Raw genomic sequence first — 27,013 nt, 5'->3', positions numbered from 1 at the left:
CAAGCTGTTTTACTAACAAAATGAGACTGATTGCATAATGTTGTTGCAAATCTCTCCCTGGAGTTTCAGGGAAATTAGTGTGAGTTCAGAGAGGGCCACTTTCCCAGCTCCCTCTTGGCTGGAAACGCCTCCAGACTTGCTGTAATGCGGAGCGAGCAGTAAATCAAACTCAACCACCTGTACTATTAGAGAAACTACTCTGGGCTCAGGCAAGAGAACAAAGCAGTATATTGCAAAGCTTTTTACTTGAGTGCAACTGGTAAACATTTTTCTTCTGTAGAAAAAAAAAGAAAAAAAACCACCACCAAAAAAACAAGAACACCAAAACCAAAAAATAATTGGGAATCTATATTAGGGTAGCCTTAATCTATTTTACCTTTATTAGAGTACAAAATCAGGCCTGTCAAGACTGAGACTTCATTTAGCAATCTTACACAGATTGATAAAAGTGGAAAGGCAAATGCAATTAACATCCCAGCACATGAATGAATCACAGGGCAGACCAATAGTGCTAGGGATGAAAGTGCATGTGCATTAGCAGAGAAGCAGCAATGAAGGAGCCTTTCAATTCCCTGTCAGCCCTCATCTCTGGCAACAGCTCTTCTCTCTCTTATTTACCCCCTTCTGTTTTGTGACTTCACTCCTATCAGGCAGTGTTTACTCATGAATTACAGATGCATCCCCAACTCTCTGGGGCCAATCCTGACTGGATCCAGACAGATCTGGGCTCAACACAGTCAGACCACAGCTTCTGCTAACCCAGGAGTGCAAGGCTGTGTTACACAGTCCTTGCTGTTCCCAAGCCCCATGCTCCCCGAGGCTCAGGGCAGGGCATGTCTTTGGGATACAAGGATGAAGAGAGGAAGGGAATGGTAGTAAGGAAGCCCCTGTGATCACAGACCCAGTAGCTGAGACACATACTGAACTGACAGATTCCCCTCCACTGTGCTTTACATGTACAGCATTTTCAGCTTCCAATGATGGAGTGTTTTACACTAAGATTGGGGGGAGAGGGAGAAAACACATTAGATCTCATATAAACCTCAAAGTAAGTTTACAGCCTAAGCCAGCTGCTGAATATAAATGACTTCCTTAAAGCATACTAAAAGGCACCCTTTAGTCATCATCTAGCCCCATAAGTGACAAGGAAGCTGATTAGAAAAACCAAATGGTCTATTCTTAAATAGAAAGAAAAGGAGTCTAAAGAAAACAAACAGAATGTGTTTGAGAGTTTACACAAGCATCACTTCTCAATTTTGTGGGTTGGTTCCAGTACAGAAGGAACAAATACACTCATTTTTGAGCATGTGTTTTCAGGTCTTTAAAAAAAAAAAAGACAAGACAGACACTGTTGCTAGGTAGAAGTGGCTGGAAGACTTTCTTTTTTAATCTGAGAGCTATTTTAAGCTGGGGTTTTCGGCTTCTAGGCAGATAGCTTTTGGTTTTGCCCCTCCCTAAAAAAAAAAAGCAACAAAAAGGGCTTGAGGAAGATGATAAAGAAGATGTTCTAATTCCAGTCTCTGCCAATGGCTACCTGTAAGGAGCGCTGCATAGACAATTAAAGTATTTTTACTAATGAAGCCTTAATTACAGGTTTATTAGGACTGGTTTTCCACACTCTTCTTCAGAATAAAGCAATGGATATTCTGGAGGAAACCTGGTTAGGGTTCCACAAGGTGCCCACACAGCTACAGCAGAGCAACTCATAAGCCAGAGGGGTTACAAAGTTAAGGCTAAAACAATTAAACTAGCACACTCAGGCCACTGCAGGACATAACTAATGACATCTGGCTCAGGAGTATCACCAGTCACAAAGCCAAACAGCTGATCACAGTATCACAGTATGCTAGAGATTGGAAGGGACCTCAAAAGATCATCTAGTCCAATCCCCCTGCCGGAGCAGGAACACCTAGATAATGTTACACAGGAATGTGTCCAGGTGAGTTTTGAATGTCTCCAGGGAAGGAGACTCCACAACCTCCCTGGGCAGCCTGTTCCAGTGTTCCGTCACCCTCACTGAGAAGAAGTTTCTTCTCAAGTTTAAGTGGAACCTCTTGTGTTCCAGTTTGTACCCATTACCCCTTGTCCTATCATTGTTTGCCACTGAGTAGAGCCTGGCTCCATCCTCGTGACACTCCCCCTTTATATATTTATAGACACTAATAAGGTCACCCCTCAGTCTCCTCTTCTCCAAACTATAGAGACCCAGCTCCCTCAGTCTTTCCTCATAAGGGAGATGCTCCACTCCCTTAATCATCTTCGTTGCCCTGCGCTGGACTCTCTCCAGCAGCTCCCTGTCCTTCTTGAACTGAGGGGCCCAGAACTGGACACAATATTCCAGATGCGGTCTCACCAGGGCAGAGTAGAGGGGAAGGAGGACCTCTCTCGACCTACTAACCACCCCCCTTCTAATACACCCCAGGATGCCATTGGCCTTCTTGGCCACAAGGGCACAGTGTTGGCTCATGGTCATCCTGTCGTCCACTAGGACCCCCAGGTCCCTCTCCCCTACACTGCTCTCTAACAGGTCGTTCCCCAACCTATACTGGAACCTGGGGTTGTTCCTGCCCAGATGCGGGACTCTACACTTTCCCTTGTTATATTTCATCAAGTTATTCCCTGCCCAACTCTCCAGCCTGTCCAGGTCTCGCTGGATGGCAGCACAGCCTTCTGGGGTGTCAGCCACTCCTCCCAGCTTAGTGTCATCAGCAAACTTGCCTCATCTAAATCGTTGATGAATATATTAAATAATACCGGTCCCAGTACTGACCCTTGAGGCACTCCACTAGTTACAGGCCTCCAACTAGACTCAGCCCCATAGACTACAACTCTCTGGCTTCTCTCCTTCAGCCAGTTCGCAGTCCACCTCACTACCTAATCATCCAGTCCACACTTCCTCAATTTAGCTGTGAGGATGCTGTGGGAGACTGTGTCAAATGCTTTGCTGAAGTCAAGGTAGACCACATCCACCGCTCTGCCATCATCCATCCACCGTGTTATTTCCTCATAAAAGGCTATGAGATTGGTCAAGCATGATTTCCCCTTGGTGAAGCCATGTTGACTGCCCCTCATAACCCTCTTATCCTTGATATGCCTTAAGATGGCACCAAGGATAAGGTGTTCCATCACTTTCCCAGGGATGGAGGTGAGGCTGACCGGTCTATAGTTACCCGGGTCCTCATTCTTGCCCTTTTTGAAGACTGGAGTGACATTTGCTTTCCTCCAGTCCTCAGGCACCTCTCTCATTTCCCAAGACTTGGTAAAGATGATGGAGAGTGGTCTAGCAATGACTTCCGCCAGTTCCCTCAGCACCCGCGGGTGCATCCCATCTGGACCCATGGATTTATGGATGTCCAGATTGCCCAACTAGTCTCTAACCCATTCCTCATGACTAAGGCAAACCGCTCCATTGACCTGACTTCATCTAAGGTCTCAGGGGTACAGGGCTCTTCAGGACTGCCTGCAGCAGAGTAGACAGAGACAAAGAAGGCATTCAGTAACTCTGCCATCTCTGTATCTTCTGTCACCAGGGCACCCATCCCGTTCATCAGGGGGCCTACATTGCCTCTGGTGTTAGTTTTATCTGCCATGTATTTGAAAAAGCTCTTTTTGCTGTCCTTGACCCTTCTCGCCAGGTTTAATTCTAAGGATGCCTTAGTCATCCTAGCTGCCTTCCTACATCCTCTAGCAGCAGCCTTATATTCCTCCAAGTGGCCAGCCCCTCCTTCCATGACAGCACTACTGTTTTGACATACCACCCAGGTAAGCCATAAAGTCATAGCAGGGAGCAAGCAGTTTGCCATTGGTTTGAGGAGGGTTTTCTTTTCCAGCTTGCTGCACATAGGGATACAGAGCACCTGATTGCCACCATCACAAGCTGGCCTCCTGCTGGCAGCACAGGAGAGGGCCCAAGAAACCAGCTCACAAGGCTGGGACATCCATGGCCCAGCTGCATCTCTGGCTCAGTGATGCCAGTGGCTCAGTGTGGGTATGGTGAGCCCACAGCAGAAGGGCTGATCAGCACCCAGGACCAATTACTCTGAGAAAGCCATTTCATTTCTGCTAATGACTACAAAGGCAAAGGCTTTTCTACAGTACACCTCAGAGGACTCCTAGCTTCATCTTGCAGCTGACGAAGCTTCTTACTTCCAGCAGCTAAAAGTTGATATAAATTGTCCTATCAGCAAGTGCTCCTCTCCCACTCAAACGACAGTGTTTCATTCCACTCTGGACATCAGAAGAAAGCAGGTGATGAGTTCTATTGACACCACATAGCTGCGTCTGCTTTAGCCTTCCCCTGGATATAAACACCGGTAATTGCAGTGCTCAAGTCTGTTGTTTACAGCAAGATTTTGCTGCTGGACCACATCAAGGTCAGCACAAATCCCCAGGAGCCAGTACCAGCTGAAGTTGAAGTCTGGCACCTACTAGCAGCTAAGGACAGCCTCCTGCCCACAGCTGCAGATAACCAGAAGGGTCAATGCTCTGGCAAGAGCCACTGTCTGCCCTGGTGTTACAGAGCATGCAAGACTGCCTTCTTTCTTTGGCATTAAAAATGTCAGCAAACCCAACAGTTAGTATTTGAAGTTCATTTAGTTACCAGCAGATTTATTTTTAGCTTCCCTTCTTGAAAGGGACAAGTCTGGGGTATTCCCCATTTTGCTTAAACCACAAAACTCACTGGAAGCCCAGATCTCATGTCTGTAATCTCTCCCCTTCTTCCTTACAAATTTGAGCATTGAGAAAGAGGTCACAATCAAGATGACAGCAGAACTCCCAATGCATCCTTGGGATACAGCTCCAAGACACCATCCTGACAAGCTGTAGGGCATGAAGTTTCATCAAGCCTTAATTTACCATCAGTAGCACACTTTCTGTTCCTCTGGCAAACCTCTCTTCCCAAAGTTCATAACTTTGCATGAGATTTGCATTGCCCCTGAGAATGGGCTCAAAAGAAATACTCACCGACTCTGTGCAAACATCGCTGTTTTCAATAACATTGGCATCCCCAACAACTTTTCCGATTTCTCTCTCAAGAGATGCCAAAGACTCCTGGGCCTATAGGGGAAGGAAGGAAAGAAATGAAAGAAATAAAAAAAAAAACCACAAAAAAACAGCAGAGGTGCAGCAAGTAGTGAAGGCTGAGAAGCAAATCCCCATCTCTCCAAGAGCCCTACAAATACAGAAAATCACTGTTTAGGAAGAAATCTGTTTCATACCCGACTTGCTCAGGGAACCAACACATTTGCCAAGATTGACACGTCTCTTTACAATCCGCATGTTGCATGTCAGCCTGCATGCATTTGAGAGCAATTCTACGGGCAAGCTTTAATAGTCTCATGTCAAGTTAATAGGTAAAAACTGTGCAGAAAAATTATCTGTGCAAGAGTAGCAGGTCTCCAAAAGCCTAATATTAGATCTGCATTTATCCAAAATATACCATGAACCATGCTCACTTCATATGTCAGCTTCCAACATAACTGTCCTGAGCAAAATGTTCTAAACACATTATTACAGCAAGTCTCCTTTACCTTCTCACTTCCTAGCACTGCTTTTGCGATCATCTGTCCCTGTCCCAGGACAGGACTTGCTCCTCCAACAGCTCTCACCACTCTAGTGCTGTAAGAATACAGCCCAGTTTCCTTACTTTGCAGAAGGAACAAGGTGTTATACAGTCTGGAGTCAGAGCTCCGCCCCTCTGCAGGCTATTCTTGTCTCCATTTATCAATTCTCCCATGAGAGGTTTGAGAGACAGCACTGAAACCTTTCATGCTTAAAGACTTCCAATTCCAATCTAACTTGCAAGAGTGGCCATTGAGGAAGAGCAGAGGTAACCCACCTGCTTGTCTCATCAAGCTTGCATAGAGCTAACCTTAAAGATTTGCAGTCTCCTGGGCTATAGCCGATTTATAACCACATGTAAATGGGCAGTTGTAAACAGTTGTAAAAGACAGTTGTAAACCAACTTGTAACCCACTGCCATTTGAGACTGGATTGGAAAGTTTCAGGCTGCTGGATGGGGTGGGCTTTTTGTTAGGCTGTTGATTACATTTACAGCTGCAACTGTTACAGGTCTCTGCTTACCTTGGGCAAGTCACCAGCTACCTTTTGTCTCTCATTTTGATCAACTTTGAGCTTTGACAGTGTTTCATTTAGCTGTGTTTTCAGCTGCAAAATAGTAACAAAGAAAAATCAGTTTCCCCTCACACACACACACTGAGACTTCATCTGTCTGTTCCATGGATGATCCCAGTGCACACTGACTGCAAAGGGAGTTAAGGTAACTAACAATTATTGCACACACTGGATTAGTCAACATGTATGATGAGGTTTGCAAGGACAGTCACAGAAGAGAGACTCCATCTGTAAAGATAAATGTAAAGAACAGAAACTACAGAAGACAACATGGTTGGCATCAGCTTCATTATGCAGTTTCAACTTTTAAACTGTATTGCCAGTAGGAATATTGGCAATATTGACAGTACATAAGCTTCTCCAGCACTCTTACCACAAAAGTCAGCCCAGACTCCAACTTAATTCACAGCAAATATGCAAAAATGTAGATTGCCATCTTCCTAATTCAGGCTAAACAGTAACTTTACTGCCAAATAAACTAAAAAGCTCTACTTGTCATCTTAATAAAGCACCACTTATTATAACTATGTTGACTTATCCAGTCTGTTGATGTCACATCAAGGCATGGCTCACTGATGGGTATATTAAGCTGTTGATTGTGTTTAGATTCAACCAAAAAAAGTGAAACTATTTCAGTCAAGAGGCATGAACACTTTGTACCGGCTGCCCTTAATCCACAGCCTTCTAAAGGATATAAACATTTTTTTAAGGAATATTTCAATTGCTCTTCAACACAGCATAAAGAACCAGCCACAGCACTTAAGGCTTGAGCCTCAAACAGGAGTGCTGACAAGAAGCTCAAGTGCCAGTTTTGTTGGATTTGTGCTTCTGAAGTGCACTGTGCTAATGTTAAGCATTTCTGCTGCCAATCTTCTTGGGAGCCAGCAGGGGATTAAAGAAGTGAACAATACACTACTCAGAGCCCTGAGTTCTCACTGATTTCAAAACTACATGTTCTTTTTGTCTCACCCTTGGAACATTTTCCTCTTCAGAGCACCTGGACTGGTGGATGCTGGCTTTCCACATTTTGGGAAAGCACTGCATTTTCAGCTTCTCTCCTTGTTAGCTTTATAAATTAGTGGGAAACACGTTTTGAAATTCCATCGTTTCTATTCCCCAACCTCATGTCTACTGTAAAAAGGCCCCTAATATAGACTGGACAGCATTCCCAAGATATTTACATAATAGTTCTTTACCTCCTCACACTCCTACCACACAGCATCACCAGACTGCGGCATGAAGTGGCCCTAGCAGGGAGCTCAGCTTTTTAAGCTGTTGTTGTTACAGACATAATAGATTGTTGCCTCTTTTATTCAAGAGGTTGGTGTTCACTGATTAACACTAAGATATGCATTCAATTCCCATTTCCTCTGCTTTCAAAATGAGAGGCTTTGGTGGCTGATGCAGGATGCTAATCAATGCTGTACTAGACTTGCTAAGTATACTATTAACTTAAGCAGATTGTTAGTTATTGTGGGGGGTGGTGTTGTTTTTTTTTTTTTAAATTGACTATTTTAATCCATTTACATTAGTGGCAGCACCTTGTTGAAATCAGCAGCTCAGCCTGCAGTGACAGGTTGTCCCATCAACTACTTTAAAACCTAACAAAGACTTGACAGGGACAACCCTCCCCAGTACCAGCTCAAAAGCAAGAAAGCATCATTCAAACGCAAGCAGAGGAAGGATCTGACCACTCCTGCAGCCCTACGGCATTGAAAAAAGTGACAGGGCTCAAACTGGAAAACCATGCATCTTTGGGCCTACAGGTCTGGCATCAGTTAACCCAACTTCTTGAGAAATCATGGTATAGAAGTATTGGCTGAAGAGCATTTCTAGCCAAACATGCTGTAACACAGTACATGCACCAAGCCAGGACAACTATTCAGCCACATCAGGATGCCAGGTGCTGAATGGCTGCATACTCTCAATCTGACATTGGTTTTGACTAATACAGAGGAGGATGAAAAAGGCTCTTCAGAGGCAGGACATGGATACCACAGCTGCATCCTCCAAAGCTTTGGAGGAAAAAAAAAAGCAGAATAGCATAATCCTCAAGTTGAACTGACGAAAGCACAACTTTCGTTGGTCCAAGGACATTACATCTGCTGTTGCATATGTCTACACTGCAAAACATTGATTCTCAAGAAGTTTTAGGAATGAAAGTCTTACAAACTTTGGAATAAGTCTTAAGAACCAGACATGCTATTGTTAGGAGCAGAGAAAGAGACAAATTGTAAAAGTCAGACTACATAAATGATTGCAATGGACAAAAATATCAAGCTGAAGAGGTTAGCAGAACAGACAGGATTTGAAATAAGTCTCCGTTTCGTAAGTATGCTGGGAACCTAGTTTGTGCCCAACGGAGAACAAGCTTCTTACCAAATTTAACTCTTCATTCTGTCTTACTGCTTCAGAATATGAATCATCAAGTTTTTTCTGCAATTCAGTCAACAGATCTTTGAGCTGAAATGAAGTTTAGAGTTTTAGGATTTGTCTCCTTAGGACGCCCACTTTTCTTCTGCTCAGTTATTAGTGTGTCGGTCTACCCTAAGGTCACAAGCATACAAACTCCTCAGCCACAGGGGCCAAGCATTAGATTAGTTTGCCAGGCAGCTGAGTAACCAAAAAGAAAAAGAACAGTTTGGTCAATTATGTTTACCTCTCTGACTTCTGAAACATAAGTAGATCGTTCTATTTCTGCCTTTTCTAGTTCACTTTCCAAATGTTCTCTCTCTTTTTTAAGCTAGAAACAGAAAAAACAGAGTTAAAACAGGTGTTTTCAATGCTTCTTTGCAGTATCATTTTCTTGATTTACAATTAGCTATAAACTTATATCATATATTCCATGACATTTAGAAAGCATTTCAAATCCAGTGATTGAATAGCACATATTTTACGTTTTTGAAGTGTAACAGTTTAAAAGAAAAATAACCAATCCTGATCATCAACAAGAAGTAAACTGCTCAAGTTCCACAAGGAAAGAGCCCCAGCAGGTCAGTACAAAAGTGAAAAACAGGACAATTTCTAGTACACATCTTCTCTGATTCTTAAAAACACTTGCCAAAAGATTCAGTTTAAACTGCACCACAGGCTGCACTACTTGCAAGAGAGAAGTCCTAGGAAGTTCAGAATTACAGCATAAGCCTGTATCATGTGTAAGTAAGAGAAAGCTTCAAAGAAAAACCTGCACGTACAGTTTCAACTTCTTTGATTTCTTCCTTTAACCTCTCTACCTCATGCTCCAAAGAAATGACTGAAGAACGCATCTGCAGTTTTCAAGAAAGATAAATTTAGTTGGGCTGGTGTAAGACAAACTCTCCATATACACACATGCTTGCTTCTACGATTTAAACATATTAAGGATGAAATCAGATACTCAAATAATGCAGTATACTAAATCTCCATTAGAATACCTTTCCTACCTTCTCCCAGTATAAAAAAGTTCTTTTGACACATTTAGGGCCCAGGTGCTTGAAAGATTTGCAATATAAGGACTAAGCCAATTGTCCATTAGCCGTAATAAGGGAAGTCTCTTTCCTAGATAGGGAAAACTGTCTCCATCCTCGTACTGCATGTAGACAAAGAAACCATATTTAGCTTTATTAGAGGCTGCATACATGCAGCAGATGATAGCACATCTATAGTTGAAGATCTTACAGCCTTTTAAAAGCCCCTCAAAGATGATGTTTGTAAGTCCCTATCTGTTTGCTCCAAGCTCATACTTTGGTACTCAAATTTACTAAGCAGAAGTACTCTAGAAATAATTCGTTGAGAAAAAGCAGTTTGACCTACTTTAATTCTAGATCAAAACAAACATAAAAAACTTCTTTCTTACCACTTTTCCTAGCAACAGAGCCCTCCTAAAAAGGAGGGTTTTGCAGGCAATTTCAAACGTAATTAGCCGACCATAATGGATTAAGTAGCATTTTAACAGCTTCCAAAAAATTCAAATTACAGTCTGAGTTGCCAGGATCAGAAATATATGTATATATATTCCTCAACACATTAACAGGGCACATGTACATTCCTGAATCTTTGGATTCTTATCCCATCATCATTAGTATCACCAGGTGCAATATTACTGGCTGCTTCCTGTATCACCGGCAAAGGACTGACAGAGACGTGTCATAACAGTCAAAGACCTTATACCTGTGCTGTTCATTTGTTCTTGCTTCTCTAAAGACAGCAACAGGAATAGCCAAAGTCTAAAGACATCAACAATTCCTCCACTTTTTAGGGTTTTCTTAATGGAAATGCATTCCTTGGAAAAATAAAAGTCACTCTTAGCATGAAACTAAGAATATGAGCACCAAAAACACTACTGGTGTAAGGAAGGATCGTTATTATATTGGTTGCAGACTTCACCTTTTTCATCCCCAGGTCACACACACATCAAACCAGGCAGCTAGGGCTATTCTACACCTGGCTCCACAGTGCTCAAACACTGTTAATTCAAGCAGAAACTAGCTGGCTACTGCAAAAAGCAGATCTTCAGAAATACCTGTTTAAGTTCCTTCTGCGATTCTTCAACTTTTATCTTCCATTTGCTTTCTTCTTCTTCCACACTCCTCTGCAGCCTTTGTAAAATCCCCTCCTAAAAAGAGAGCAGAGTTTGAAAGCTTGTAACAGAAGAAAGGCATCTTGCAACATCACAAGGCACAGGCAGCCAGGCATCCTGCTTACCGTCTCTGCTAGAACTGACTTATATTTCTCACACTCCAGTTGCAGCAGTATGTGCATTTCCTCGGCCTCTTTCAACTTCTGCTCCATAGCCTAGCAAAGGAGAAGAGGGACAGGAAGAGTCATGCCTCAGTGACAGCTCTGAGTTCCATTATTAGAATTATAGAACAGTTAGGGTTGGAAAGGACCTTAAGATCATCTAGTCCGAACCCCCCTGCCACGGGCAGGGACACCTCACAGTAAACCATATCACCCAAGGCTCTCTCCAACCTGGTCCTGAACACTGCCAGGGATGGAGCATTCACAACCTCCCGGGGTAACCTATTCCAGTGCCTCACCACCCTTACAGGAAAGAACTTCCTCCTTATATCCAAACTAAACTTCCACTGTTTAAGATTTAACCCATTACCCCTTGTCCTGTCACTACAGTCCCTAATGAAGAGTCCCTCCCCAGTGTCCCTGTAGGCCCCCTTCAGATACTGGAAGGCTGCTATGAGGTCTCCAGGCAGCCTTCTCTTCTCCAGGCTGAACAGCCCCAACTTCCTCAGCCTCTCTTCATACGGGAGGTGCTCCAGTCCCCTGATCATCCTCGTGGCCCTCCTCTGGACTTGTTCCAACAGTTCCATGTCCTTTTGATGTTGAGGATACCAGAACTGCACACAATACTCCAAGTGAGGTCTCACAAGAGCAGAGTAGAGGGGCAGGATCACCTCCTTCGACCTGCTGGTCACGCTCCTTTTGATGCAGCCCAGGATACAGTTGGTGTTCTGGGCTGCGAGCGCACACTGAAGCCGGCTCATATTCATTTTCTCATCGACCAACACCCCCAAGTTCTTCTCCACAGGGCTGCTCTGAATCTCTTCTCTGCCCAACCTGTAGCTGAGCCTGGGATTGCTCCCACCCAGGTGTAGGACCTTGCACTTGTCACGGTTAAACTTCGTAAGGTTGGCATCAGCCCACGTCACAAGCGTGTCGAGGTCCCTCTGGATGGCATTCCTTCCCTCCAGGGTATCAACCGAACCACACAGCTTGGTGTCATTGACAAACTGGGCCCAAGGTCTTCATTCTCATAGTCCCTGCATCTGTCTTCCAAGACTTGGGTGGTTTGGTCAGAGCCTTTGGCAGTGAAGACCGAGGCAAAGAAGTCATTCAGAACCTCAGCCTTCCCCAAATCCAGGACAGCCAGTTCTTCCGTTAGCTTCCTGAGGGGGCCTATGCTCTCCGTAGTCTGTTATTTATTTGCTATGTACCTGTAGAATCCCTTCCTGTTATCCTTAATACCCCTAGCCAAGTTTAATTCTAACTGGGCCTTAGCTTTCCTAACCTGGTCCCTAGCTTTCTGGACAACATCCCTGTACTCTTCCCAGGCCGCCTGTCCTTGCTTCCACTTTCTATAAGCCTCTTTTTTCATTTGAATTTTCCTCAGCGGCTCCTTATCCATCCAAGGATGTCTCCTGGCCCTCCTGCTGCACTTCCTTCTAGTTGGGATGCAACGCTCCTGAGTTTGTAGCAGGTCATCCTTGAATATCAACCAACAGTCTTGGGCTCCCCTGCCCTCTAGGGCTGTATCCCATGGAACCTTCCTAAGCAGGTTCCTGAAGAGGCCAAAGTCTGCTCTTTTGAAGTCCAGGGCAGTGAGCTTGCTGCACGCTCTTCTCACTGTCCTGAGGATCTCAAATTCAACCATCTCATGATCGCTGCATCCAAGGCTGCCCTGGAGAGTCACATTTCCAACCAGCCCTTCCCTGTTGGTGAGCACGAGGTCAAGCATGGCACCTCTCCTTCTCGGCTCCTCTGTTACTTGCAGAAGGAAGTTGCCTTCCACACAGTCGAGGAACCTCCTGGATTGCTTGTGCCAGGCCGTACCATCTCTCCTACAGATATCAGGATGGTTGAAGTCCCCCATGAGAACAAGGGCCTGTGAGCATGAGGCTTTTCCTATCTGTCTACAGAGTGCTTCATCTGCAGGTTCTCCTTGATCAGGCCATCTGTAACAGATCCTCACAGTAATGTCTCCCATATCTGTTCTCCCTTTAACCCTGACCCACAAACTCTCTGTTGACTGCTCACCTGTCCCCAGACAGAGTTCCATACTCTCCAGCCTATCCCTAACATAAAGGGCAACTCCCCCTCCCCGCCTGCCAGGCCTGTCTTTTCTAAAGAGCCTGTAACCTTCCATTCCAACACTCCAGTCATAGGAGTCATCCCAGCATGCTTCTGCAATGCCTATTATATCATACACCTATCTCAACAAGCAAGCTGGTACCATTCATTGGAAGGTCTGCATTTTCAACCCATGCAAAGACATCAGCAAGTGCAATGTTCACATATAATTCCTAATTACAAATTTTGTGAGCTACTGCAATAATTCTGAGTTGCCTGAAAAAATTCAAACAATTACCTGAAAAAGGGAACAGGGATTTTGAATTTTATAAGTGTGTTCACAACTCTACACAGTGCTTTTTGAAGATGTAAATACATTTCTGATTTACGCTTTGCAAATATCTATACAACAATTTTCTTGTCACCTGTTTGACAATTTGAACAGAGCACAATTTGCAAGATTTATACTGAAAGAAAAAAAACACACACACGGAAGCTTTCCACTGTTCATGCCTACCTTGATCTCTTCAGATCCTGAAGCCTCTCTCAAGTATTCTTTAGCCATCTTTTCAAACCCACATATCCATTCACTGTGGCTCTGTTGAGAAATGCATTCTGTTAAAATTGAGAGTAACCTCAATAAAACTACCTTCAGGATATCTGCCTCCCAACTGCAGGCTTACAAGCAGTGTTTCAGTCCCCCAGTTCCCTGGAGCTAACATACATCCTGACAGTAGCTGTTCAGCTAGTATCGCACACAGCCAAGCTGACAGTCAGCAGGCAGCAATCCAGCATGAGGTTGAGATATGTACACTGTACAGGAGCTTGAAAGTACCGAAACACAACTGGGTGACAGAGGTCTTCTTACAAGGGTTGGGAACTGACAAAAATTTGAAGACTTAAGGGAAGTCTTTAAATCTATTTGAAGAATTTGAATCTATTCCAAAACCCCTAAGTAGTAAAGCACATGCGTGCTACATAATTCTAGGGACCTCACTAGGAAGACTATTTCGTAACCTTACACAAACCCAGTCTTTTTAAAGACTCTCTCTAGTTCATCAAGAGACTAACTTTAGGACATTTGAGAATAATTTTAAATAGGAATATTCAAAACCTCTAGACATTACAAATAAAATGCAGACCCCATTTGTCCCACCTCACATCATTCACACAATCTAAACCACATGAACCCAGTGCACTCCTCCTTTGCCAACAACTGAAAAACCACAAAAAATATAAAATTAGAATCAGTGGTTTTCAAAGGAACTTTTCCAAACAAAACAAACCCTCCTGTACTCTATTAATTGGCACTGAGGCAGCACAGCTCCTCTGAAAAGGGGGCCAGCAGTTATCTGCACAGTCGCTGGCAGATACGGATCCCCATCATGTCAGACAGTGAGCAAGCAAGCAGCAGACCTTATCTCCCCCTGAAAATTTACTATCTCAGACACAAGATAACACAGGTGGATAAATCAGATACTGGAGTGGTAAAAAAATCACAAAATTATAACAACTTTTGTTTTTAAAAAGACTTTTCTCGAAGTAACTGCCTGCAGCCTTGCTACTGGCAAGCACAGGTATTACCTGCAGAAGATACTCATGTCCCACTGCAGAAACCCTGGAGAACGGGCTGTAGGGAAATGCTCCAGCCTGCCCAGTGCAGCAGGATCAAAACTCCTCAATGCCAGCAGTAAGGTAGAAGAGCCATTTCTCTTACCACATTAGAAGGAAGAGAGACTTTCGGGAACAGCTTCTGGAGTAGTTCACGCATCTCTACCTTGGCAGCTTCCAAATGCTGCTGCTTCTCCTAAACCAAGAAAAGGGCTCAATGTAAAATTGGGAAACATACCCCAGTGACCTGGCAATAGCCTCTTTATGTCTAGAGCACTTCACTTAAGCCAGAAAGTCATTTTTTTAATTGAGAAAGGCACTACAGTCTCTGAAATTGTCAGTAAATTGCCTCAAAAATTGACACTGAATTGCTTCAGAATTTGGCCTTCACATTTGCTCATGCTCAAGCTTTTATTTTCTTAAGTTCTCCAATCTAGCCTGTTCGTACAGAAATTACACCTTCACTTGTTCACAGCACAAACTACGCTGTGCTGAGTAACTGCATCACACCAACCCTGCCACTCAAGTTAAGCAATCTCAAAAGCAACAAACTTGCTCAATCAATTTTTGAAAAATCCACATTAAAACCATTTTAGGTGGGGAAAAAAAATCACCATAAATTGACATCACCAAATAAATGAACAGAGAATTGAAATCAAAAGGAAAGTTTGTGTTAATGCACATTTGAACCAGGCCAAGAAAGCAAGACTATCTTCTAAATATTATTTTTAAGTATTCAACAGGGAGACTGTTACATGCTTCTTCCCCAAGCTTGGATGCAATGGAAATAATTATTAGAGCTGTGTGACAATCTCCAGGTTTTCTTTGTCATTGTTCTGCAAACATAAGCACACAGAGCCAAGGGCACCACAGATCTATTGCTCCACTTATTTAACATTAAAAGCAGACCAGCCACAGGACATTTGCTTGCAGTGCTCGTGGCAGATTGGTTTAATTTAGCTATATGACACTCAAGACTCCCAAGTGAGTTTAAACGCAGAAAGCCTGAAACCCTGCATAGAAGGTAGCTTTCAGCCAAAATTCTTCACTAATATTTGGATTTGTGTTTTTCTTTCACATGAGTGCTGTTCCACCTTGCTGCTCTGAGTTCCTCTGCTGCAAGAGATCGTGGCATTAGTAGGCTGAGATTCAGAGACAAACGAATAGGAGACATTAGGTTGTGAAGCTGTGCTAAGTGTGTTAGCTTTCAGCAATCTAGGAACCACCAAGAAGTGGCAAATGGCTGTTTGATGAAGTCCTCCAACTGCAAGAGAAAGCAGGCAAGCATTAGCACACAGCAAAAGCAGGTACACAACTTCCCTGAATGCAGGGCTGAGCGAAGGGCAGAGACATCTCCAAAACACAGACGCACAATCCCAAATCAGAGCTCCTCTGCTTCTAGCTACCCGACTTGAGAAGGGGTTTTTAAAGTTATTTTGATCCTTTTTCTTTTTAATTCTGCACAGTGGCAATTAGCACCAAATCAGGCTCACAGTAAATGCAAGCTCATTCAGAGCAATTCACACCACATATCATATTGAACACTGGCTCTGATGGTATTTGAAGAGCTTCATGTGCCTTCAAGAAGGAAATTCACAACTGTGGTGACACCACTTCCCTGAGAAATTCCCAGGGTTTGTTTTATTTTTTTTTTTTTACAGTAATTTAGTCCTAGTTCTTCCAATAAATGTATTCCAGCACAGCAAAAGCCCAGTAGGAGAAAGCAGGTTGCTCACCAGCAGTTTTTATTCTAGAGCTTCCCACAAGTAAAAAACAGCTCTAACAATTATGCAAACAGAAATTAAAAAAAAAAAAAAGCATGCCCAGAAGCTAAGGAATAAAAGAAACCTAAAGACAACAGTAAGAAGCAGAGGTGAGAGTATATGAATGATCACCCAGAACAGACTATTTAAATTGCAGTAAAAGTTAAATGCCTCCAGTTCATGTAAAAAAACAGCTGCAGATCTGCTTCTAGCTTAATGCATCGTTTCTAGCAGTTAACATTACAACCTTGGCAGTCTTGTTCACTTTGTCCTGCAGCAATTTTTCAGTTGATGCCAATGCTTCCATTGCTTTCCAGTTTTTCTTCCGAAGGTCCTAATCATTTTTAGAAAGAATGATTTCAGTTCAGCCAATATGCAAACTGCTTCCGCTTTTACTTCAGAGATATATTTTCCATTACATTCCACCATTTGCATTTAAATGCTGGTTACTGCAAGATGATTTTGCTGGGTAAGACGACATACACTAGCAAAAGTAAGTGCGATGCTCAGAGTTTGAGTGAAAAAGGGTGGGGAAAATGCCAATTTCTGCCCAACCTGCCCCCATCTCCAAAACTTATCCAATTGTTACTGTAGAACGTAGCACTACAGCATCCCCATACTTTGACTGCACTTGTAAGAAAAAAAAAAAAGAGGGAAGTTCTCAAAAGTAGTGAGGAACACAGACACCAAACCACAGATTACACAGAGTGTTAGGCATGTTGCATTGCAGAACCCAGCATGGATCCAAGAATACACAGAGGTGTACACATTTATGCCCTGATCTTGCAACCAGATCTACCCATGTAGATCCTTGGGCCTCGACCCAAACCCACTATGCCAGGGGCTCATCTCAGAAACACAAAGCTCAGAGCCTTGGTTTGCAGATCTCTCCACTGCTCCCAAGGAAAACTGGTTTGCTGCTTCATCAGCCCTCCTGGGAGGTTTTGGGATTTCGCCAGTGGCAAGCATACCCCAGACCTGCATGGAAACACCACCGTGCTGTGCTGCACTCCTGCAGCTTTCTTGGCAAGGTCATCAAACGTGTACTCCACAAGACATCAACATGCAAGCTCAGTTATGAGGTTGAGAGCCCTTATAAAAAGGGCTTTGCAGCTCTTATCTAGGAAGGATGGTGGGGTTTGTGGGGAGGAGATTAGAGGGCTCAGGATTTAAATGAACTTTTTTCCAACCCTTCAAACAGTCTGCTTTAGCAAAAGGCTATTTTGAAAGGCTGTATTTTTTTAATTCACCACACAAAGTGGCATCCAAATCCTAGTGTGTACCTACACTAGTTTTACTTTACCTCCTACTATTTGCCTGCTATCCTAGGAGCTGTTTCACAGGACATTAAAACAAAGTTGGATAAAATTGCAATGTGGAAAGCTGGGACCTACAGGCATGGTCTGCCTTTAATAGCAGCCAGATTTCTGCCTGCACCACAAAGGGTAATTAGACCTTGTAATTCCCCAGGAAACAGGCATGCATATGTTCTACCTTTCCAGCTCATCCATTTTCCAAGACTACTCAGCCATTTCAGCCCTACTTTATTTCAGCTCTTAAACAACACTGCTTGTATCAAAAATCACATTTTCAGTATTTTCCTTGTACATCTTCCTTATATTGTCCCACTTTAAAGCAATAAAGTTCATTGCACAGTATCCACCGGACTTTATAGGCTATCACAGAGAGACAGGCGAGCTAAAAGCACTGTATTTAACAATTTTCTTCATATAAAAGATGCCACACTCTTGCCCTGCTGGTAATGCATTACAAGAAGGTAAACTTGCAGCTCTGTGATGGAACAAACAATCTTTGCTTCCACCCACAAACAACCCATACTGCACCATCAGTGGCTACTGTAAAAAGGAAAAAGGAAGGCTCAGTGTCCTCCACCTCTTTCAGAAGAACAGTATTACTCACTCTTCAGAAGGCAAAGAGCCAGATCCAAGAGCCCTGAAGGTAATGCCTCTTCCCATGGCTACACACAAGGACCATAACTTGTTCAAGAGCACAGCACCTTTCATCTTCACAGCCTCCCTCCCCAGACTCCTTCTTCTTGCCTTGGCAAAGGACATGCTTCTGAACAAGCCTAACAAGGCTTGAATCCAAGTCTGAGAACTTGCTGCAGGATGTGTCCCCTAGCAAGTCTCCTCCCCCTCACCAAACGAGCAACTTAATGAAGTGCTCAAACTCTGAGCAGTGAAGTGAGAAATGCTTAGTCACTCCCAAGGAAAGAGGAGAGGAGTGACCAGAGGACACAATACAGGGGACAACCATCAGAAGCATGATCTCTTGAGAACACCCTAGGCGCCATGGAGTGCTGTGCACACAGGCTGGTTGGTCTTTGGGACTTGGGTTTTTTTTGGGTGGTGGGGAGGAAGAAGGGGGAAGGGTTGGGGAAGGTGGGAGAGGTATTTCCTTACATTGTTCTTTTTCCTCTGTTGCTCAAAAGCATTTCTCCGAGAGGCAAGCTCATTTTGGAGACTGGCGATTTCCTTCTCTTTCCCTGCAACCCTGAATTAGCATAAAGAATCATAGACAAGTCAGGAGACATTTAAGAAATTTCAAGTGAATCACTGACATCCTTTCACATACACTGACTTTCCTCCCAGCTACATGCTCTCTTTGAAAAGCTGCTCACTGACTTGGCAGTACTGCTTGCTTCCTACTGCTCTGTGAACTGCAGGCTGCCAGAGCAAAGCCCATTCCAAAGCTGTTGTTTGCCTACACAGGCATCTGCACACATTTATCAAGGCCGCAGAAAGGCAACACATTAGACAAGGGTAAGTCAGCCAGCCCACATTAGTACACCACCACAAAACAGGCACAGCCTGCTGGATAAAAGCATTCTTTTTCAAGCACCTAGTCCACAATTTATAAGTCATTTAAGTTAGAAGAAACATAATTCAGACAGTGAAAAATGCGTAACAGTAGCAATTCGTGTAGCACAACAAAAGCCAGTATGGCATTACCTTCCACACAGTTTACTGTGCTTCAGCTCTACATTATAACCTACTGCTACACATAAGATTTTCCCTGGGAAGAGATTTTCACCAGATGATTTTATAATATGAGCAACACTTTACTAAGCTGAAGTTCCAAGAAAAAAGCTTGTCACCTTTGCTTGAAACATTAACATTTGACTCTTCAGACATATATCTGAGCTGGCATGCATTTACAAGTAAATCGATCGTGGCTTACTTACATTGTGAGCACATACGGCAAGCACTGTGCAAGCACACAGACCATTGAGGCTGAGGATTATTAGCCTGAGCACAAGCTCTATGTTCAAGTTTTACTAGGCTGTACAGATTTTTTTACTGGCACTTATCACACTGATATGGTACATTTGGCATTTCTTTAATCTTTCAAATTTCTTCAGCAATAAGTGAAATGAAACACTCTGCTACTTATCTACTGTGTTCAACTTCTGGCAATACTCACACTTGTAGAAGCTCCTCACTTTGGACAGCTAGGGAGGCCTACAAACAGATCAGAAACTCACTGGAATCAGTTCAGCAGCAAATACTGGTGCAGAGGTCACAATCTACCTTGTTAATCAGGTACTGCTGCAAAAATAGGCAGTTACGCCCTTGGCCTTCAAGGGAATTCTGTCCAGCCTCCTTTGGCCAGAAGCCTGGGTGTGATACAACATTCAAAGACAGGGGTGGAAAGCTAGACAAGAAATCAGCAAATGTGAAAAACCACAAGAAAACCCACAATAAAGGGAAGCAGGAACAGATATTCAACAGCCAGAAAAGCTGGCTTAGTGCAATCTAACCCTGAAGCTGTCCCTTGAATTATATGGTCAATGCAACTACTGGTTTTCCATGCCATCCATACAAGCTACCACCACCCCCTTTTACTTCACTCAGTAACAATGCAATTGGAAGCTGTACCTGTTTGCAATTTTCCTGCTTTAATTCTTGAATTTGAACTTTAAAAGATTCATTTTCCTTTTGCACATCCTGTTACAAGAAAAGCAACAACACAAACATGTATATACATAGACACACACTCATAATACATACGCTCCTTACAGTACAAGGCTCTTCTATTAAAGCTTTACCTGCAACTGTTTTACACAGCTTGCAATTTCTCTTTCTTTTTCTTCTGCTACAGCTTTCAACTTCTTAATTTGTTCTTCTTCCCCTTTCAACCTGCAGAGATGATTCAGAAAGTAAGGAAAAAGTTATGAGTAAGAATTTATGCTAAAAAGGGACAGGTGCTCTAGCTGAGACAGTTTTTAGCAGCAGAAGATAAATTTTGTATACTAAATATAATAATCAGCCAAAAGGAGACCACACACATGGAGAAGAAACCATTACACTATGGCTCCAAAACAAAAAACCTAAGGGAAATACATGCCAGGTTCAACAACATGTACTGCAAACACTTACTTGCTAAGAATTAGCCTGAAGCAAGCTAGTGATTTCACATGTCAATCAGTAAACACACTTAGTCATAGCTGATCTCAACATTCAGAGCAGAAGTGTGATACATTGGCCACCTGAGCAAATCCTGCAAGCCAGCCAGCTCCGAAGGCACTAGGGACAGTTTCCTAAAGGTGAGACTGCCTTAGGTACTGGCTATACAGGAGTCTCCTGGGGGAGCAATGTTACAAGAGCTGTACTGAAGACCAAGCCCTTTTCGGCACACAACCTTCCTCTGACTTAGAGCAGCCAAAGCAGAGTCAAAACAGGAAAGTCTGGCAGCATTTCTCCATAAAACAGGAGTTGGAGAATTGGCTATTGCATCTCAGACCGAAAACAGCAAACCATATCTGTTTATTACTTTTAGCGACTCAGCCACAGGCACTTAAATCCACACTCTTTTAAACATGCTAAACAGAAGGGGAAATTATCACTAGGCACAAGAAGCAGCAGCAATTTCACTAGTTAGTAGAGCCCTGGGAGATCATTCAGTTTCACAAAGTGTATGAGCACTATGACTTAGGCATGCCAGGCAGGGATGCCAGGCACTTGCTATTATACACAGCAGCAGACACTGGCTGGTGTACATCCATCAGCAATAACAGCTTATTTTAGCAAAGCCCATAAAATGCTTCAAACCAATTAATACATTCCAATTTAAAATAAACACCAGCACTGAAGGTATATTATCAGCAGGTGCTTAAGAAACTGCTACTAAGCATACTCACAAGCTCTCCAGGTCCTGGACTTGGAATGCAGCAGGTACCTTAAAAACAAAGTAATTCCCAACCTCATTTTGATGGCACTGTAAAGCTTTCAAATTAACAGCAACTCTTTGAATGAGCAGGGGCACCACACATCTAGCAGGACACTTGCCAAAGAAATACCAGGAATTTTACATGAGGCTTTGCTCTGAGAATATATAAACACAATAGATTTTAGAAGCAGTTTACACCATGCATCCCAAACTTCACACCAGCCAATTTCCCTCCATTCCACCTCTCCTGTGCCATAGATGCTGTCTGTTATCTAGACATCCACCCAAAATAAGACTGCAACTCAGTTTCTCCCATTAATCATTGACAAAAATCAAAACTGACCTAGGAATACCACCTTATTGAAAAATTCTTCCATTAAGTTAATGCCTGGCTTCAAGGATGTCCAGTTGCCTGTTCCCAAGTCCAATGCAGGCAATCAAAACCCAGAACATTCCAACCAGTTGCAGCTTCTGCAATAGGTACATGCAGGAAGGAATCACAGCAAAGCCCGACTACTTCAGGAGGAGCTGCTACATTCAGTTACAGCAAGAGCTCCTCCATGACCCCCATGGCCCTACAGAGATGCTAATTTAGTCTGGCAATGAGGTACCTACAAGGCAGCTATGATTCTGCCTATAAGCCTCAGAGTTTTCAGACCATCAAAGCTACTCAGTACACAAAGCAACATCCAGGTAAAAGAAAAGCTCTCAGAACTTGTGATCCACATTCATCCCATTTCAGATCAACACTTTCATCCTGTTTCAGATGAACACAGTTGAACTAGTGGGCTCTCTGCACTGCAGACTACCAGTTTAGTCAAGCAGGATTTAAAATAGCTCTGAGTTGAAGTCAGTGTAAACCCTTTATGAGGCAGAGTACAAAACGAACCCCTTCCAGTTCACCTGAACAGCAGTCCCAAACCACATCCACTCTGCAGGCCATACCTGTTGGAGCTGTTGCAGGTTCTGTTCTTCTAACTCCTGAACTTTACTGGTTAATTGTGCAATTGTATCCTTCTGACCCTTTGGACACAAAAAAAAATATCAAAAAAATAGCAAGATTAAAAGTCTGAACATGACTTTCCTACAGCCAGAAATACTGCAGCAAAACTTATTTTCCTTTAGAATACCAAGAAAGCTTACCTGCAGCCATTCTCCTTTCTTAACAATCTCCTTCTCCTTCTCTTCCAATAATGCCTCCATGGTTTTAACCTGCTTTTCTTTTCCCTTCAACCTGAACCATTAAACACAGACACACAACATAAAAACTCTTGCTCTTTTTTCCATCTGAAAAAAAGACATCCTATGCTTTGCAGCACACCACAAAACCAGCATATGTGATCTAACACAATTCACCCACTAAAAATCAACCAGTGAACATTTCCACTTCAGTCTAGGTTAGCAAGAGATGCTCCTGCTCAATGTCACTGCTCATTAAGAGAAAGCGGACAAATTCTGTGCCCACGTATACTGCAGGGATTTCATACATGTGTTTTCCTCATCTAAAAGTACTTCCTTCCACCTCCCCAGCTGGGACACAAGGGACTGATGACAGTAGTGGCTCAGCTCTCACTTATGCACCCAGATACAGCACAGCTATTACCAAAAGAATTTTGCCATAGTGCCTTGCCTATGTCCTTCCATCCTGACTTGACTTTAATCTATTGTAGTTTAACTGGGGCACATGAAGCCATACAGCACTTCACCTTGTTTGTGTCTCAGACAGGACCAGGTATTTCTAATAAGGACACACATCTAAGACCAGTGTTAACAGCCTGGATCACTTCCTGTGCAGACACCAGGCAACAACATTGGAACTTAGACTGAAGCAGGGAAGCAAGGGGGGCACAAGGCAGATCAGACATGCTAACAACTGTACTTACAGAGTCTGAAGTTCTTTGATTTGTGATGTAATCGACACCTAAAAAAATAATCAGTACTGCAATGAACATGAAAACACACAAACACTATAAACCACTCAAGGGAGAAAGCCATTAGACATTATTAAAATAGGCACGCACTATTTGTTACAATTATGTAAGCATAAACACTTTTTTGTGGGAAAATAAATTATGAGAAGTGAAGTGTCTCCACTATTTACTTTCTTCATATTAAAAATGTGACTTCCAGAGCAGAAAAGAAAACAGTGCAAATGGGAACACAAGCAGGCTCACCAGAGTACACTTCCACCACAGGAGACAAAAAGAAGAAGCAGACACTGATGATGACTAACCATCTCACTACCAACTGCAGCTTTCAGAGAGACCATCCCTGGTCATTTAGACCTTTGCACAAGCAAGTGCTTTTTAAATGCTCTCTGCAGTGTAAGCACTCCCTTAAATTCTCATTCTAAGCCTGAACATGGATTGAAAAAAAAAAAAACAAGACTTAGTGGGAACACTGCCTCTGAATTTTGCACAAAAGCCTGGCATTGGCTATCTGTACAGATACTGGCTTTCCAAACAGCTAGTTTAGTTCAGGCAGAAGTTTCAGACATTCCCAAAATCCTCTATTCTGCTTGTAGGAGACCAAAAGGCGTTCTTTAGAGCAAGCATCCCTCATATGTAGCTTTCTAGAGATGGCAACTTAAAATTGCCTTTTGTTCTGGGCTCTGTGTCAGTTCCAGGGAAGGAAACACACAAATAATTCATCTAGTTCCTGGGAATTTGCTTTGGAGGAAAAGTCCAAGGTGGAAACACATTCAATGAAGCTTTGCCTAAAAAGGACAAAACTTTAACACTAAGGAAATAATAGAGGGTGGCATGTTGGAATGTTGCTAAAAAGACTGAAGAAAATGCAGACCAAAAAAACCAACCCACACACGCCACAAAAACAAGCAAGCAAACTTCCTGACAGCACAATAGATTAAGCTGCCTGCAGAATGGACTCCCTAAGGAAACACGGGTTCCCATTATTTTGGATGCTAGACAGCAAGCATGCCAAAAAAGCCAATACTCCTCCATTTCTGCATTCCTGACAGCTAGAGTAAAACTTACTCTGCCAAGACAGGCTTTCTTTGGACATGGGAAAGAAAACAGTCTAAGGTTTACCTGGAAACCAGATACTATGTGTGCCCATAGTATTTTCTAGCAACACAGAAAGGCCAACAAAAGGAGGAACACCTTCAGCACTTCAGATTTCCAAGTTACCAGCTTTCAAGGATGCCCCAGGGCTGCGTGTTAACCTCATGGACTGTATAAGTCCAGCCAGAGCTAATGCTACCATGCTTTAAGTTATAACAATTCTTGCCAAATTTCATACTAAAAGTCCAGAAAGTTCAGGCATCCAGAGGACTGTGGTATTTGAAGGACAGCTGTAGTTATATTACATATTTACAGCTTTATATCCAAGAATAGTGTAGTTCTACCATTAAAAAAGCTCCCTTACCCAATGGCATTCACCAGTGAAAGAAAACACTAGAACAGAAATGAGTGAGCAGAGCATCCAAGACAAGGCTGTTTCACACTTCTGGCACTAAGGTGTTTTACCTGTTTTTCCATCTCAAGCTGGGAATTTCCTACTTCTTCTTTCAGAGCCTCTATTTCCTGTGTCAAAGCCTTTTCAATGACAAAACAGACAGGATTGGACAATGGAAACACAAACGCCACAAAAATGGATGCTACAAGTTCATCACTATCGAATGCCATGCAGTAACAAATAAATGGTAGTCAGTGGTATAGACACAAAGGAAAGTAGGTATTGTAAGAGAGACACCTGAACAGTCTTCTCCTTGCTTGCTACTTTGAGGATTTCAGCTTGTAGGAGCTCTTCCACTGATTTTATTTTTCCATCCTTCTCATGGATCCTTTAAAAAGAGAAGAGGAACAACATTGGTTGGCTGAACAAACATGTTACTTCAGCAAATATACAAGCTTTGGTTCTGCTGTCACATCACATCACCAGCCTCTGAAATCCGCAGTGGGACCAAGCAGGCAAAACAAACAGGAGGAATAAGACTAGGAATACTACAGAACCGGCTTTATATAACCAGTAGTTCACATGCTAAATAGATACTATTACTTTCTAAAAATGCAAATGAAAGCATCAGGAGGCCCTGGAACAACACACACTGTATTTCAGCCTTCACTGGACATGCCAGCAAAGAATTTATCAACTTCAAATACAGACACACACAGAGTAAACAAGCTCACTCCTTTCAGACTGCCTGCTGAAGAAAAACAATTATCTGACAATTTGCTGCAATTCCTTGTCAAAGTTAAGCTTATACAGTTAATTGCTTAGCAGAGAAGCAACTAGATTTTTAAAAGCTATTGATCTGATGTGGCATGTTTAAAAGTGATAATACTTCCTGCCACAAACACAGTTCACCCAGTTAAAAGCAAATCATTTCAGGGAAGCAAAACACCTGTAGTCATGGAATAAAGACACACACAAGGTAACAAATCGGAAATTAAATCTGTGCAGTAACTTACACTTTCTGGAGTTCTTCCACCAGTGATTGGAAGGAGACCTGTTCAAAAGAGAGCTTCAGCTTAGGAAAACAGAAAAGAGCAAAATAATCTGCAGGTGTTGAAGGGTAAGGAATACGAGAATTTGAGCTCTCTGGCACTGGGTAAACTGCAGCGGCCTAATGATTTTATGTATCTGGCTGCTCCTGGAAATTAGCTGTAGGTCTCCAGTCCCTGTCAGACAACACCAAGTCACTGCAAGTTCCAGGAAAACAAAAGGAAACCCCACCATCTTCACCAGGAAAGGCTGAGGTTCAGGAACAGCATTTGATCAGCTAATCTCTTCATACTGGCACTACCATATACCTCTCCACAATTACAACGCTTCCCCTTTTCCATAAATCATTTTCTAGAAACCAAGTGCCCTTCTGAGCTGACCAAGCAGAGCTGGATGTCAAGGAAAGCCACTTCCTGATCAGCACCTAGTGCACATCAGAAACAATAATATTGTGACAGTGTCACCGAACAGAGACATAAAGGGGCTAAGTCACAACTGCAGGAGTGTGGATTAACATTAGAAAGCTCAAATACGCAAAATGAAACCAACGCAGTACGAGCTGCCTACCAGCCATGCTTGCTGCATAGGCTTCTGGAAAAAAAAGAGAAACCCACAGCCATTTCCACTCACACCAATACAGAACTGCTGCCAACTGGAATCTTTACATCTGCCACGTTTCTGACACTTAAGTAAAGTAAGTATTTGACAGAAATACCAGCTTCCAGACCAATGCTGGAAGAAAACAGCAGTCTTTGCCAACAGGCTTCAAAGACATCTTCACCTTTTTCCCCTGACTTTTGCAACCACAGCAAGATTCTTTCAGATTTAGTTTAGGTGTAATAAGAGTTTTAGATGAAAAGTACTACCTGCTCCGATTGCTGAATTTGCAGACTTTGAAGTTCTTTTCTCAAGGATGAATTTTCCGTTCGCAGTGCCTTTGAAAGCAGACACACAGATAATGAAAGACTCATTTGTTGGGGAAAAAGTGTTAAGCTTGAAGGAAAGTAATTTCTTTTAGAACAAGTAAAAGACTTTGAAAGTCTGAAAGATTCCCTCTGCAGCTG

The 27,013-nt window shown here is 42.9% G+C and overlaps 1 protein-coding gene and 1 long non-coding RNA gene across 13 annotated transcripts in view; one reads left to right on the top strand and one right to left on the bottom strand.

Moving 5' to 3' along the window:
* Positions 1 to 27,013, top strand: part of LOC133273918 (uncharacterized) — a 376,828-nt gene that overhangs the window by 153,731 nt on the left and 196,084 nt on the right. The gene's annotated exons all lie outside the window — the stretch shown is intronic.
* KTN1 (kinectin 1) overlaps positions 1 to 27,013 on the bottom strand; it is a 113,620-nt gene that overhangs the window by 2,957 nt on the left and 83,650 nt on the right. For 4 of the 12 annotated variants that reach the window (XM_061462587.1, XM_061462589.1, XM_061462586.1 and 1 more), the window contains 22 exons: positions 26,816 to 26,884; positions 25,916 to 25,953; positions 25,197 to 25,287; positions 24,971 to 25,039; positions 23,366 to 23,403; positions 22,626 to 22,716; positions 22,428 to 22,505; positions 21,454 to 21,491; positions 20,362 to 20,452; positions 20,192 to 20,260; positions 19,737 to 19,774; positions 18,716 to 18,806; positions 16,540 to 16,626; positions 14,636 to 14,725; positions 13,436 to 13,516; positions 10,819 to 10,908; positions 10,637 to 10,729; positions 9,330 to 9,401; positions 8,795 to 8,878; positions 8,515 to 8,598; positions 6,085 to 6,168; positions 4,966 to 5,058 (listed from right to left, as the gene is read on the bottom strand). In XM_061462587.1, the coding sequence (XP_061318571.1) occupies positions 4,966 to 5,058; positions 6,085 to 6,168; positions 8,515 to 8,598; positions 8,795 to 8,878; positions 9,330 to 9,401; positions 10,637 to 10,729; positions 10,819 to 10,908; positions 13,436 to 13,516; positions 14,636 to 14,725; positions 16,540 to 16,626; positions 18,716 to 18,806; positions 19,737 to 19,774; positions 20,192 to 20,260; positions 20,362 to 20,452; positions 21,454 to 21,491; positions 22,428 to 22,505; positions 22,626 to 22,716; positions 23,366 to 23,403; positions 24,971 to 25,039; positions 25,197 to 25,287; positions 25,916 to 25,953; positions 26,816 to 26,884 (1,659 nt within the window). The remainder of the gene's footprint in view (positions 1 to 4,965; positions 5,059 to 6,084; positions 6,169 to 8,514; positions 8,599 to 8,794; positions 8,879 to 9,329; positions 9,402 to 10,636; positions 10,730 to 10,818; positions 10,909 to 13,435; positions 13,517 to 14,635; positions 14,726 to 16,539; positions 16,627 to 18,715; positions 18,807 to 19,736; positions 19,775 to 20,191; positions 20,261 to 20,361; positions 20,453 to 21,453; positions 21,492 to 22,427; positions 22,506 to 22,625; positions 22,717 to 23,365; positions 23,404 to 24,970; positions 25,040 to 25,196; positions 25,288 to 25,915; positions 25,954 to 26,815; positions 26,885 to 27,013) is intronic. The other 8 variants (XM_061462590.1, XM_061462595.1, XM_061462591.1 and 5 more) reach the window with 7 other exon arrangements.

Source organism: Pezoporus flaviventris, unplaced genomic scaffold (genome assembly GCF_033815535.1).
Source record: "Pezoporus flaviventris isolate CSIRO_AGI_PZ_B2104156 unplaced genomic scaffold, CSIRO_AGI_Pfla_v1 ptg000035l, whole genome shotgun sequence".
Classification (NCBI taxonomy): Eukaryota; Metazoa; Chordata; class Aves; order Psittaciformes; family Psittacidae; genus Pezoporus; species Pezoporus flaviventris.
Note: the sequence above shows the minus strand (reverse complement) of the source record. Positions and strands in the feature narration are given on the sequence as shown.